The following is a 13,813-nucleotide window of genomic DNA, read 5'->3' as shown; positions in this document are numbered from 1 at the left end:
AGCTCTCCAAGTCTCCACGGTGCAAGGAGCTCAGGAGGTCACCTCACACTCCTGCCACTTCCTGCCCCCTCCCGCAGCCAGTGGACCTGAAAGCCACACATGTCCAGCCTGGCATCATGTTGATAGTTGTTACGTGAACCATTTTTGTTATGAAAAAGCCAAATCATACTGAGATTCGATAAAAAAAGAAAAACAACTGTAGACACCCACTTCCTCCCCCAAATCCCTCCCAGCTTCCCTCGGCCAGCTGTTCTGTGTTTTAACTTTGTTTAGAATATCTTTTGTTCAACAGATTTTTTTTTTCTGTAAAACATTATCCAGTCAATCAGGAAAGACATCAAGTTCAAGTTCATAAAAATATACCTCTGTTTTCTTCCACTAATTTTATTACACACAAACACACACACACACATTTGTTCTTTCATGCATAAACCTACAAGGTACACATGCATTGAAGCTCCTCAGTGCACCTGAAATATATCTTAGTGTATGGTGTGAGGTAAGGATTGATTAAATTTTGCTTGATTACTATCCAAAGTCACCACTATTCCCCATTGCTTGGGAACAGTGTGAGGTTGCCTCCAGTTTCCCTACTTGGCTGAGTCCCATTTCATCCTGTGTCAACACCATCCTTTTTCACACCCTCTGGCCTGGGATGCTCTCTAGCAAGCACCCCATTTCCAACACTTGCTTGGTGATTCTCATACACTTTCTTTCCTAGGCAAGATGTAAAATCAACTGCTCAGGTTGTTGTTTTTATGGTACTAAGGATTTAACCCAAGGGTGTGAGCTACATCCCCAGCCCTTTTTATTTTTTATTTTGAGACAGGGCCTCCCTAAGGTTGCTGAGGCTGGCCTCAAACTTGCGATCCTGCTCAGCCTCCAGAGTCACTGGGATTACAGGTGTGCATCACCGCGTCCGGCTCAGGTGGTATTTTTGAAATCCTGCTACTTACGCTGGTTTTTTTGGGCTCAGGTATGGAGGGTGAGTCTCTAAGCCATGTCAGCACTCCTTTTCCTGAAACTAGAATCTTCTATTCGGGTTTCCGTGTTCTTCAGCAGAGTGCCGTTGCTTATTTCATATGAATTCCACACTTTTCTTGCCAGACTGAAGCCTGGATGTTTTAGCAGTTTTAGGGAGACTGTAAATGGGGTCTTTACCCTTGGTGACATTTTCTGTGAAGGGAATTCCAGGTGTTTGACAGTCACACGGCTCACCCTTCCATGCCCCTGCCCTCCCGAGGACTCACACCGTTCCACGCTGCGCGCTCCAGCCCCGGCTGCCCTTCCTCTCCCTGTAGAGACAGGGCTTCCCCACAGACGTGGGGCGTGGGGAGGCGCAGCAGGTTCCCAAGGTCCCGGTGGTGCAGCTGGGACCCAGCCTTGATCCCCCAGACCTCCCACAGCCAGGACAGATTCCAGCAGGTCCCAGTGACCTGGAGCGGCTAGCGGAGGGCAGGACAGGGACTGACGGCTGCACCCTGGAGAACAGGTGCTACCCCTCCCCAGGGCGGCCGAGGCAGCCTTAGGGAGCCGGGTAGGTGCTCTGTGAACAGGAGTCTTGTTCTTCACCTGAGGGGAGCCGCTGGGTGCGGCCAGGCCCTGCCCAAATGTCAGGTCCCTCTCTTCACAATCGGTTCCCCTCTGCCTGCCCCCCTCAGGCCCTCCCATCCCCCAGGGCCATGGTCCCCGGGGGAGCAACACAGTTCGCAGTGCCCTTGAAAAGCCCCTCTGCACAGGCAAGGTGGCAAGGCTGAGGGACAGCCCTACCCGAGTCCCACAGAGAGCCCTGCCCAACCCTGCAGGGAGCCAGGGCCTGGTCCAGCCAAGGGGGGCTTTGTTTCCAACGCAGACAGACATGGACCTGGGCCCCCCTCTGCCACCCCATCCCAGGTCCACAGGGAACAGGCTGGCCACTTGTCTGCCACCCAGGACACCCCCGACCCGGCCCACAGCAGGAGTGGGCAGCCGGCCAGGGGGGTGCCAGCTCGCCCTGGCGGCCCAGACAGAACCGGAGGTGCAGAGCGCCAAGTCACCGGCAAGGCCCCGGAGTGGCGCCTCTGATAAACCCAGCTCCAGCCCAGGATGTGGCTAATCCCGTTAATCTCTGGAGCCAGGTCAGCTCAGCGGGAGCAGGTGGACAGGGCTCTGCTTCTGCAAGACCCAGAAACCCCTGGGCCAAGGGCAGGTGATGGCCCAGTGATGGCCCCGCATGTCCTTGCCTGTGCTGCTTCACGGTGTCACCTTGAGGGGTCACCCTCGGTGCCTCAGTTTCCCCAGCAGCATCAGGAGGTGCCAGCTGTCACCTCTCTCTGCCCAATGTGGACCGAAGCCCAAGACCCCCCAGCACGAAAGGCCTTCAGCCATGGCCTTCAGTGTGACCAGCTTCGTGCCCAGGTGGGGAAGCACCGCGCGCTCATCTCTCCAGGTCTCAGCCTGAGCCCCTGAGCCCCTGGGTCGGTGGGAACCCCAGCCATGGTTTTCCAGGCCTCTGGATGCCAACCCTGGGTTGGGGGAGGTGGCTGAGGCTGCTGGTCACTGTTATGGACGCCACCAGGGAATCTAGACCCAGGGACCCCCACCACCCCTCTCCTTGACTGTGGGATCCCAGGGCTTGTGGGGAGCTCAGGTGGCCTAGACTCCGTGCCCCAGCTCCCATAGCCGTCCTGGTCTGAGGACACCTGGGTGCTGCTGCCCCCTACAGGCACAAGGACCTCCCGCTGCCTTCACTGCCCAGCCCTGGCAGCCGCCGGGGGCTCCAGGGCCAGTGTGACCAGGGAAGCAGGGCGAGGCAGGCTCCGGTCTCCAGCAGGGGTGAGGTTCTATCCCCCGCAGGCCTTTGAGCTCCTCAGGGGGGTCTGAAGTCGGAAGGGAAGGCAGGGTGACCCGTCCACCCAGGCTGGGGAGAGTAGAGCTCCCCAGGGACCTCCTCACCCCGCCCACCTTCCCACTGCCAATGACACCAGCCAGCTATGTGGCCACAGTGGGTGCTGCCCCCGAGGGCCATGCCAGACAGGGGGAGTTCCTGATGGCCTCCACCAGGGACCGCCCCTGGGCTCGGAGACCCCAAGCTTTGCAAGGGAGATGGACAATAAAAATCAGATGAGATGCAGCCCGTCTCTTTCCCACACAGGGCCTGGGCTCCTGCAGGAAGGACTGTGGTTAAGGTCTCCACCTCCACATGGCACCCGGGTGGCCCGCCGGGCACCGTGTGGGAATCCCAGCACAGGTAGAGCTACTGGCCAGGGTGGGTGGCAGGGCGCAGAGCGGCTGAGAGCCAGGCCTGAGCTCGTCAATGCTGGTGGCCAGGAGGTGTCTCGGGGGCTTGGGAATCCACAGGCCTGTGGTGGCAGAGGGCACAGCAGGGGCGTCTCCTTCCCCCCAGAGAGAATGCACCGGATCCCAGCCAGGGCCTTGCATACCCACGGAAACGTTTTCCATGGAAGGCGAGGATCAGGTAAGGGAGGCGCTGCTGAGAGGCCACCTCTGAGGCCACAGACCCTGTCGGGGTGCCCCCTAGAGGCGCTGGCACTGAGCAGCCTGAGGCACCGTCCAACACCCAGCTCTGCTCAGGCGCAACTCTGTGACCAAGGGCAAACCTCAACCTCTCTGAGCTCGGTTCCCACCAACAGGAACAGACACTCTAGGAGCAAGGAGGGGTCAGGCCCTGCAAAGCTTGAAGCCTGTCCCCCAGGTCTCCGGGGAACAGGACAGAGAGACAGCAGTCCCCAGTAACAAGAATGATCAGAGAGCACTCCCAGGACGATGGGGTGTGTGAGCCCAGCCCTGCCTGGTCTCCTCTCTCCAACGGGCTCCCAAGGCCACGAGACCTAGAGGACAGTCACTTGCCCATCACACAGCAACCCAGACTGGCCAGGCTTTCAAGCCAGAGTGACCCAGAGCTGCTCCAGCCCCGAGTGACATCAGGACATGACTCTCTTTCCTTGACAAGTCTGTGCCCTGCAATGTGGAAGGCCCAGTGCTCAAGAGGGGTGGGGGGCATGTGACGGCAGGAAGGCCGGTCACAGGTGTGTCTAGAGACCGACAGGCCAGGGGCTGCCCCACTCACCTCCCCAAGGCCTCAGGGACTGTGAGTTTGCTCTGTAATCCACAAAAGTGGCTCTGAGGAGCAGGTCCTAGCAATGCCACTGCTTGTCAGCCCTGAGTGCCACTGTTCCAACCTTACCACCAAGTCCCAGAGGCCTAGAGCACTGCCCCTGGTCTGCACATCTACACAAGCTGCTGGCCCCCTCCAGCAAGCCAAGGGGAGCCCCAGGGTCAACATGAGGCACACCACAGGGGTCAAGTGCAGGCAAAGTCCCTGGGAGAAGCCAGAGGCCCCATGAAGGAATTCAACCACAGCTACTTCTCCCCATTCTATGGATGAGGAAACTGAGGGTCTAAGAGATTTAAGCCCCCGCCCAGGGTCACATGGGGTGTGAGCAGAGAAGCCAACTCCAGAGTGCACGCTCTGAGCATCAATTCAACTTGAGACGTTACCAATTCCAGAGTCCTGCCTGGGCTCCCCCAACCTGATACCTCCAACGCCCTAGAGAGCCAGACAAAACCTATAACTCCCCTGGGTTCCTTCACCTGAAAAACGGGGAGCCACAAGTCCCACATAATGTGCTCGCTGAAGATAATAGCTGGGCTTTCCTCCCCAATAATGTCCCTGCCTAAGAACCCCCTCCCGGCTCGGCACAGCCTCTCTCCCCTCCAGAACCTGGAGACCCTTCACCCCTCACCCACCCCTGCAGAGCCCCAGGTCAGGAAGCACCAGGCCAGGAAGATAGGGCGCCTCGCTGCGGTGGGGCCAACTTGAGAGCGCACAGGTCCCTGACGCAGTCACGGCAGTGGTCAGTGGTCAGAGAAGATGAGAACCAGCAGCAGAACCAGTCCCCAGGAGCAGCGCTGTGGGAGTGCAGGTGTGTGGCGCGTGTGACCAAATCACAGGTCAGTCTAGAAGCAGGCGTGGAACTTTATTCACCGCAGGCCAAGGGGCAGCGACCAAGTCAACTCTGCACCCTTGGACCCTTTGCAGAAGTTAGAGTGCATCTTTTATAGCCAAAACCCACAAGCTACCAGTAAATCAAAACCATAGCAACGTGGAAGTGGGTCAGAATGATCCAGTTCAGGGTGCAGTCAGGGTACATTGCCCAAGAAAAATGGGAACTGAAAAGAGAACATCTTACAAAAGCATTTCTTAATAATACATTGTATAAGAATAAAAGAAACGTTTTTCAGCAGCTTGGCCTTGGCCAAACAGGACGTGGGTAGCCGGAGGTGGGCTACAGAGGTGGAGTTTTCACAAGGGAGAAATTTCTTATATGAAATGGAGTCTGGGGTAAATGGAGTCTGTCTGGTCAAGGCATATACACTCGGGCCCACAACACAGGAACTTACTCTAGGCCACAGTCCAGAAGGAGTGCGTGCGGTTCAGAGTGTCAGCTTGGAGTAGGCCTCATGGTTATGACCAGCAGGAGAAACCCAGCTCCCCTGAAGCCTGGGGATACATTCTTTTTTATACTTTTTAGTTATACATGGACACAATATCTTTGTTTGTTTATTTTTTGTGGGCTGAGGCTCAAACCCAGGGCCTTACATGTGTGAGGCGAGCACTCTGCCACTGAGCCACAACCCCAGCCCCAGACTCCTTTTATGGCCTGATTGGGGGAGTTGCCCCATGACATGGCCTGGTGAGTCTGATGAGCTCGTGGGCCTGATTTTTCCGATATGAGTTTGGCACGCCTGTGTGTCCGTGTGCTTCTGATTAATTCGGTAAATCCACAGGTGTCACTTTTATTAGCATGACTAACTTATTAGTTTGTGCCTTATGGCTGTGCTAGACAGATGGTGGCTGTTTACTTGTAGAGACATTTCATCTCAGAACTTAAACTCAAAATGGAGTTAGTAGCTTACGGCAAGCCACGGTCTCACAGAAGGGTCACTCAGGCTTAGGTGTCCCCCAACAACTGCTGCTCTCAGCATCGTGGGGTAACAGAACAGAGCATAGCTTGTTTTCCACAGTTACACATGGAGAACATGGCCACAGGACATGGGTGTTTTGGGTGACGTCTCTATAGGTGGAGGGTTGCTGGTCAACAGCAGAAAAATCCTCCAAGATGAAGAAAATTCCCCAGTGCCTCATAATGACATGGTTCTAGAAAGTTCAGAAGAGGCGAGGAAGAACCCTCCCCTCAGGATAACAGGCCGCCAACCTCCACCACAAGGAGACAATACATTTCCACCTTTGAGGCCAGAGAGCGACAGGCTCTGGGTGCCAACAGGACACCTTTTCAGATCCACCATGGGGAAGAATTTTCTAGATTGGAAGGTGCTTAATGGATGTTTGTTGCACAAGTGAAAAACAACAAGGGCTGAGAGGGTGGCCTTACCAAGAAACTAGTAGAGCTTAAGACAGCGCCCTGGTGAGCCAGTCTCCCCGGCCCACAGCCTGATTCGTGTCTGTCTCTGAGGACTCGCCTCCTAAGGAGAAGTCGGCTGTGTGAGCTTTAAGCCCATGGAAACCCAGATGTGCCTCTAAGGGCTCTGCACCCTGGGACGGCTGCCAGATGCTGTTCAAAATAAAGCCCGAAACCCTTTTTGTTTTTAATATTTATTTTTTAGTTGTAGTTGACCCAATACCTTTATTTATTTTTATGTGGTGCTGAGGATCGAACCCAGGGCCTCGCATGTGCTAGGCAAGCGCTCTACTGCTGAGCCACAACCCCAGCCTCCCACCCAACCCTTTTTTTTTTTTTTTGGGTGGGAGGGGTAGATTGAACCAGGGGCGCTCTACCCCTGAGTTACAACCCCAGCCTTGCTTTTTTTTTTTTTTTTTTTAACCTTCCAACAGGATCTTGATAAATTGCCCAGGATAGCCTCTAACTTTCAATCCTCCTGCCTCAGTCTCCAGAGTTGCTGGGATTATAAACAAGTGCCACCATGCCCAGCCTCCAGGGGTGGGTTCCATTCGTCTCAGTGAGGCGGGATAAAGGAATAAAGGTGGGTAGAAAGGAGACGAGAGGAAGGACAAGGAGATTATAGCTTTAATCTAAAAGCTAAAGTTCCTCCCACCTGGTCCTTCCCAGGCCAGTTCTTCCCCAGGCCTGTCACTCGCAAGTTTCTGGGCAATCTACAAATCTTCGCTCAGGATCTTAAACTTACTGGAATTTGCCCACTTATGAAATCCTGTGCACAGTTAATCAGCCCATGAATACCTGTATTTTTAGAATACACTAGGCAAAGAGAGATACAAAATCTATAATCCAGTATATTTTCCCAAAATTATATAATGTCTAGATAACAGATAACATCGATCTAAGGACTCTGGGAACAACCAGACAACCATAAGCCATCTGTGACCACCAGACTAATGTCATCCCCCCATACCTTCCCATGCCCACCTCTCAGTTTCCTTTAAAAAGAAGTGCCTGAGTCCTCCAAAGTATGTCTCACCCTTAAGATGACCCGCATCCTCCACTAAATGTGCACTGCTTGCTTTCCTGAACAAATCTGTTGGTGCCTCTCTCTGACATGTCTTGAAATTCCTTTCTGTGATGTTTGTCAGGGACCCTGTCATCTTGAGTTAAGGTCCCTCTCTAGAGGACCTCCTCAGATGCCCTCCAGTGATATGATAACCCTTCCTCAAAGCACACGTGACACAGGACTCAATACACCCCGCATGTAAGAGATACACCTGTAGGGACTGCTCTGCGGGAGGTAGGGGCCTCGAACCTCCTGCCCTGGGGACTCAGACAGGCTCCCCTGGCCTCTCCACCCCCTGAGCAGCCAATTCAGGAGTGCACTGCCCTCGAGCTCAGCTCTGCTAGCCTGAGGACAGCTGTCTTGGGGTACCTGGGAGGAGTAGCATGGTCCACAACCATGGCAAGGGTAGGCCTAGGGGCTCTGTCTGTGCAGTGGTCACCAAAGCTAAAAAGGGCATAAGTTGGTTTGGGGTGAGGGCCTGGCCGACAGGCCTGTGCCTCATGACCTCTAAATGCTATCTTCTGCGTCCAAAAATCCCCACATGCCTCAAGATGGCTGGTGGCCCAGCAGAGGCCTAGATGGTGCTTCTGGGTCAGAGGGAGGCTCCAGAGCCAGGTGGGTACCATCTGTTTCCCCGCACAGGGGTGTAGCTGGAGTACCTGTGGGTGAGGGGGGCTGGACAGACAGCAGAGGAGGGGAAAAACAGCCACTGGCACCACCCGATGGGCTCTGGGCCTCATGTTCCATGAGACAGAACCAAAACTCTGGGCCATGCAGCTCCCCCAGGGTGTGACCCACCCGCCTCAGCACCAGGGGCCCACCAACGGCCCACCCTCAGGTGTCACCTATCGCCTGCCAGTCAACTGTGTCCGGGTTCCTGGGGCCGGGACTCTCTGTGTCTTCCCTGGGGCCTCGCCAGGGTGTGGCTGATCGAAGCAGGGACTAAGGGTGTGAGCCCAGCCCAGCCTCATCACCTGCAGGACTCTTGACAAATGAGAACATTTATTTTCTTCTCCAAGACTTTGTGCAGATCCAGAGAGAAGACAACTGGACTTCTCCAGAGAGGCAGAATGGGAGCCACCGGGGAAAAGCCCACAGTCCCCAGGACTGGCAAGGTGTGAGCCAGGGACAGCGGGACCCCACAAGCTGGTGCCTTGCTGGAGGGCTGGAGACAGGGGTGGACACTTCAGAACCTGACATAGAAGCTCCTCCTTGGGGAGGACATGACAGGGGCTTCCAGAGGCTTTGGGGGGCGCAGAAGGGAAGAGGCGACAGCCATGGTGATCTCTGGCCTCTGCAGGGTGGACTGGGACCCCTCGGGCAGGGCTGAGGGGGAGGTCATGGAGGCTGACCTGGGCCACGAGGTGGAGGACCGAGGCCGCAGGGAGGAGCTGGAGTCCAGCAGCCTGAAGGTGGAGGCTGCTGGGGACAAGGAGGAGGAGTGGGAGGAGGTAGCAATGGGCATGGTGTCCACAAACACCTGGTCCCTGGGAGGCTCAAGATCATGCGCCACCCAGCGGATGTGCCGGCCCTGCTGGTCAAGGACCCTCTGTATCAGGGAGTCGGGCAGCTGGACAGGAGTTAGCTCGTTGAAGAACAGGTTCTGGTAGATCTGAGGAGAGATCTGCAGGGGACAGAGCAGCGAGGTGGGGCACTGTGCGGGCTGAGGGCACCCAGGACCAAGAGCAGGACCTCTCACGGAAAAGAAGTCTCCAAGTACCAAGGCTATCACCAATGCCCACAGCCCGAGGGCCATGCACCCTCTGCAGAAGGCCCAGTCCCGGCCCCCAGCTCTTCACACTTGTTGGGTGTTCACCACAAGCTGTGAGGTGGGCACCAGCACCCGAGCTGTTCCCTTCTCACAATGAGGCCACTAGCCAGGCCCACAGTGGGCCCAGGGGCAGAGAGCTCCTCAGGTGTACCCCACCTCTCCGATTCACTCTCACGATGCCATGAGGACCCGCCCAGGATGGGGCAGGGGTGCAAAGTGAGCCCTCTCATGCCAACCTGCCCCACGCCCAGGAGAGGCCCTGCAGAGGCCTGTCATGTTCTCATTCATTCGTCCCCACAGAGAAGGAGGGGCTCTCAGAAGGCCCCACAGCAAACAAGGAGGGGGAGGCTGGGCTGCCTTGGCCAGGGACCTGTGCGTGCTGCCACTGAGCCACCTCTCCCCCACGGGGCTCCTTTCTCTCCCACTCCCTTCCATGGACCCCATCCCTTCCTGTGTCCCTGAGACCATGACACCCTGTGCCCGTTCTTGAGTGCCCACATCCTGAGGACATGGGCAATGGACACGTGGAAAAGCAAATGAGCAACCACAGACTGTGGGAGCACTTGGGAGGCTCCAGATGTGCCAGACCCCAGAGAACCCCTCCCAGAGACCTAATGACGTTTGTCCTCTAGGATGAAACCTGTGCCAGCAGCCTCAACCAGGGCCAGACCAGGGCTGTAACAGCAGTCTGCGGCTTAGAATCCTGATAAAGGACAAATGTCCCCATCACTCCCATTGGAAGCCACACGGGCACCACGGCAGCCACCACAGGAGATGGGATCCCCTAACCTCCATTAGCCCCACATCTCAGGGGCAGGCCCCACACACCCGTACCTGCCGCCTCATCCAGGTGTTCTGCATGCCACTGAACAGGACTTTGGGGTTCTGCAACCGTTCCTTGGGCTTAAACGCTGCCCCCACCACTTTGCTCACCTGCAAGAGTCTCAGGTGAGAGTGAAGGCCAAGTGCTGGGCCTGCACCTGCCTGACCTCCCCCAGCCTACCCTGCAGGAGTCTCAGGAGAGAGTGAAGGCTAAATGCTGGGCCTGCACCTGCCCCACCTCCCCCAGCCTCACCTGCTTGCCCTTGGACTCCCACTCACTCCAGCTGGCTTCGATGTCTTGCAGGGAGTGCTCGCCAGCCCACGGGGACATTGGGGCCATCCTGTGCAGCTTGGCCCAAGCCTCCGCCTCTGTATCTGCTCTGCCACTCAACAGTAACATCAGCACCTCTTGCTCCCGCCATTGGTACACCAGCGCCTCAGCCAGATCCCTGCTGTTAGGAGCTCACCTTCACAAGATGCCCCTCCTGCTGCCAGGAGCTAAGAGAGGAGCTCCCAGTCCTGGGCCTGTCCTCCCCAGCCTTTCCCCCTCCCCCGTCCCCAGGCCATGCTCCCAGGGCCCATCACTGAGAAAGCCTTCAATGGCACTGCAAAGCCCAGATGCAGTGGCCTCTGCAAGTCCTGCCATTCCCCCCCGCACCCTGTGCTGTCCTCCATGGAGGCTGTACCCCATTCTAACCTCACCTGGACCTCCCCTGTGGAATATTCAAACACCCTCCCACCCCAGGGAAACCCTGCCTTCGCCTTGTTTCATATGTCCCCGCAGGACTGCCTTGATGGGAGCACAGGCATCACACAGATTCCATGGATTTTGGCAAACTCCTACTTAAATGTCAAAACCCAAGTCTACAATCTCTCTTCCTAAGAAGCCTTCCTTATCTGTTCCACCCAATCAGGTGGCTTGACCTCTAAACCATCCCTATTCCTAAATCATCACATGGCATTGCAGACATGGGCTTGTATGTCTGCCTCCCTGTGAGTCCTCTTGAAGCGGGACCTGTTGCCTGGACTGTCTTGGATTTCTGGAAACTTAGCTTAAGGTCTGGAAGTCAGAACTCCATGAACTTTTTTTAAGCAACCAAGATTATATGAGACTTGGTCAGGAATAAGGGTCGAGCAGATGGAGTGAGTGGGAAGAAGAACAGAGCCCCTCTTGCCTACAAAGCAAGGAAATAACACAAATGTCTGCTCGGGACCAGAGACTTGGATGTGGGCCTCGCACCCTCCTGCCAGGGACCTCTGACCATGTGGAAATGACCTCTGCTAGCCTGGCAAATCCAAGTCTGGCTCAGGGGGGCCCCATCTAGGTGCTTGGGCCTCTGATTTTCTCCCCTTACTGCTCAATCTTCCGGCCAAGCTGCGCTAGAACGAGGCTTGGGCTCCAAGCCACAGCTGCCACCTATAGAGTAAAACTGCCTGCAGGCCCCAAGCCTCTGGCCTTCCAAGGGCCCTCCCCAACCATGCCCAGCACTGCCCAACTCAGGGAGAGGTTCCTGGGACCTGGGGAGGCCTGCGGCACCCCTGCTCTAGCCAGGAAGACTTGGGGGCTGGCCAACTCACTGCAGCTCCTGGTGGGAGGCCTTGAGGAGGGTGCCTATGGAGTCGGACTTTTCCTCCACGCTTTCTCTCTGTTCATGAATACCATCCATTTTGGCATCCTGTAGTCTTTTCCAAACATTCAGGCCAAATGTCCCTGTGATTTGATCCAGACCAAGGACTGAAACACCCTCCCTGAAACCTTTGCCCTTAACGTCCACCCTCAAGTCAGCCAGTGATCCCTTAACCTGCCCCATGAAAATACTGGTGCCCCTCATGTGCCGGATATTGTGCTGGGTACCCAAAAAGCATCTCGATGACCAGACACCAGTGTCTGGATAGGCTCAGTGCTCAGGCCTCAATCATCTTTCCACATGTGCAGATTGAGATGGAGGGGGACCAGGGCAATGGCACATGGCCCTCAGCTGGGCTCCAAGTGGGCATCTATCCTGCGAGACTTGAGGTAGACTAAAAAGAAGGCAGTGAAAATACAGCAATAGGGCAACAGGAGTCCTATTTCTGGGCAGGGTGCAGTGAGTGGTGGCCATTCTCCTGCTGCCAATTTTTTTTTTGGGGGGGGGAGGTACTGAAGCTTGAACCCAGGGCCTTGAGCATGCTTGGTAAGCGTTCTACCACAGAACTGCACCCCCAGACCCAGAACTTTTTAAATTAATAAAAATACAGCAGACGGCTGGGGCTGGGCTCAGTGGCAGAGCGCTTGCCTAGCATGCATGAGGCACTGGGTTAGATCCTCAGCACCACGTAAAGGTGGACAAATAAAATAAGGGCATGTTGTCCATCTACAGCTACAAAAAAAAAATTAAAAAACAATGTAGCTCAAAGTGTGGAATATGATATGTCAAGAAATTTGTAATGTTTTGAACAACCCACAATAAAAAATTAAAAAAAAAAAAAACAATGTAGCAGATGTGTTACAAAGTCATACTTTAAAAAAAAAATCAGAGAGCTATAGAAGCAAGGAAAACTAAATGCACTAAAATTACAGAAAGGAGTCTTTCCATGCCAAATGGGGATGGGAACTGCTTCCTTGAGGCTTTTCTAGATCTGGGAATAGGCTGAGAGAGAGCTGGACTGGGTTTAGCAGAAGTAAACTACTGGAGGGGAGAGTCCAGCAGGGCTTCCACCAGCCATTGAGGTCAGCATGATGGAGTGAGTCCAGTGGACTGTAAAGGTGCCTCTCATCCCATAGGATATCTGCTAAACAGTAGAGAGGCTGGGATGCGGGGAGGAATGAGGTCAGCAAGAGACAGAAGGGGACAGTAGGGAAGAATGAAGGAACTTTGGATTGTGCAGCGGGGAGTGGGGGAGAGGGGGAAGGACGATGGAATGAGATGGACATTACTACCTTATACACATGGATGATAACACTACCTGCGTGACTCTGCATCATGTTCAGGGAAAGGAAGGAGAAGCTGTGCTCCATTTTGTACAATGTGTCAAAATGCATTCTACTGGGGCTGGGGTTGCGGCTCAGTGGTAGAGCACTTGCCTGAGCATGTGTGAGGTACTGAGTTCGATTCTCAGCACCACATGTAAATAAATAAAAAATAAAGGTCCAACAACAACTAAAAAAATTTTTTTAATTAAAAAAACAAAATGCATTCTACTATCATGTATAACAAATTCAAACAAATTAAAAAATTATAAAGAAGGATCTAAAGAAAAAAGGAGAGAGACAGAGTCCCACAGAAGGAAGAATCCTGCCACAAATAGAACTGACTTCATTCTGAGGCCACAGAAGGCAAAGTAAACCAAGTCTACCTAAAGCCACAGTGCAGCCCCAACCCAGCTCAATCCCCGCCGGATGAAGGCGTTCCACCCCACACAGAAGAAAGAACAAATGCTCTGGGGGAAAGTAATGTCATCTCCAGTCTCCGTAGTTCATTTGTACAAAGTTCACAAAAGTTTTGTTGTGTTTTATTGACATGAAGAGGCAGAAAAATATAATCAGTCATCAAAAGAAAAAAATAGACATTAGAAGCAGACCCTTCAGATGATTCAGACATCGGGGTTTGCAAATAAAGCCTTTAAAATGACTATTGCAAGCAGTGTTAAATAAAATAAAAGCAAGTGTAAGGAAAATACCTGTTGGAAAGAAAGAGAATTTCAACAGAAAGTTGTGACCTGTAGAAAAGAATCAAGGGAAGTGCTCTAGAG

The 13,813-nt window shown here is 54.3% G+C and overlaps 1 protein-coding gene across 1 annotated transcript in view; it reads right to left on the bottom strand.

Annotated features, from left to right (window-relative positions):
- Positions 1–8,518: 8,518 nt before the first annotated feature.
- Efcab8 (EF-hand calcium binding domain 8) overlaps positions 8,519–13,813 on the bottom strand; it is a 66,728-nt gene continuing 61,433 nt past the window's right edge. The window contains exons 24-27 of the mRNA XM_071607433.1: positions 11,660–11,792; positions 10,335–10,533; positions 10,094–10,192; positions 8,519–9,112 (exon numbers count right to left, since the gene is read on the bottom strand). Of these exons, the coding sequence (XP_071463534.1) occupies positions 8,675–9,112; positions 10,094–10,192; positions 10,335–10,533; positions 11,660–11,792 (869 nt within the window). The 3' untranslated portion in view covers positions 8,519–8,674. The remainder of the gene's footprint in view (positions 9,113–10,093; positions 10,193–10,334; positions 10,534–11,659; positions 11,793–13,813) is intronic.

The sequence above is a fragment of the Marmota flaviventris genome, chromosome 2 (assembly GCF_047511675.1).
Source record: "Marmota flaviventris isolate mMarFla1 chromosome 2, mMarFla1.hap1, whole genome shotgun sequence".
Lineage (NCBI taxonomy): Eukaryota > Metazoa > Chordata > Mammalia > Rodentia > Sciuridae > Marmota > Marmota flaviventris.
Note: the sequence above shows the minus strand (reverse complement) of the source record. Positions and strands in the feature narration are given on the sequence as shown.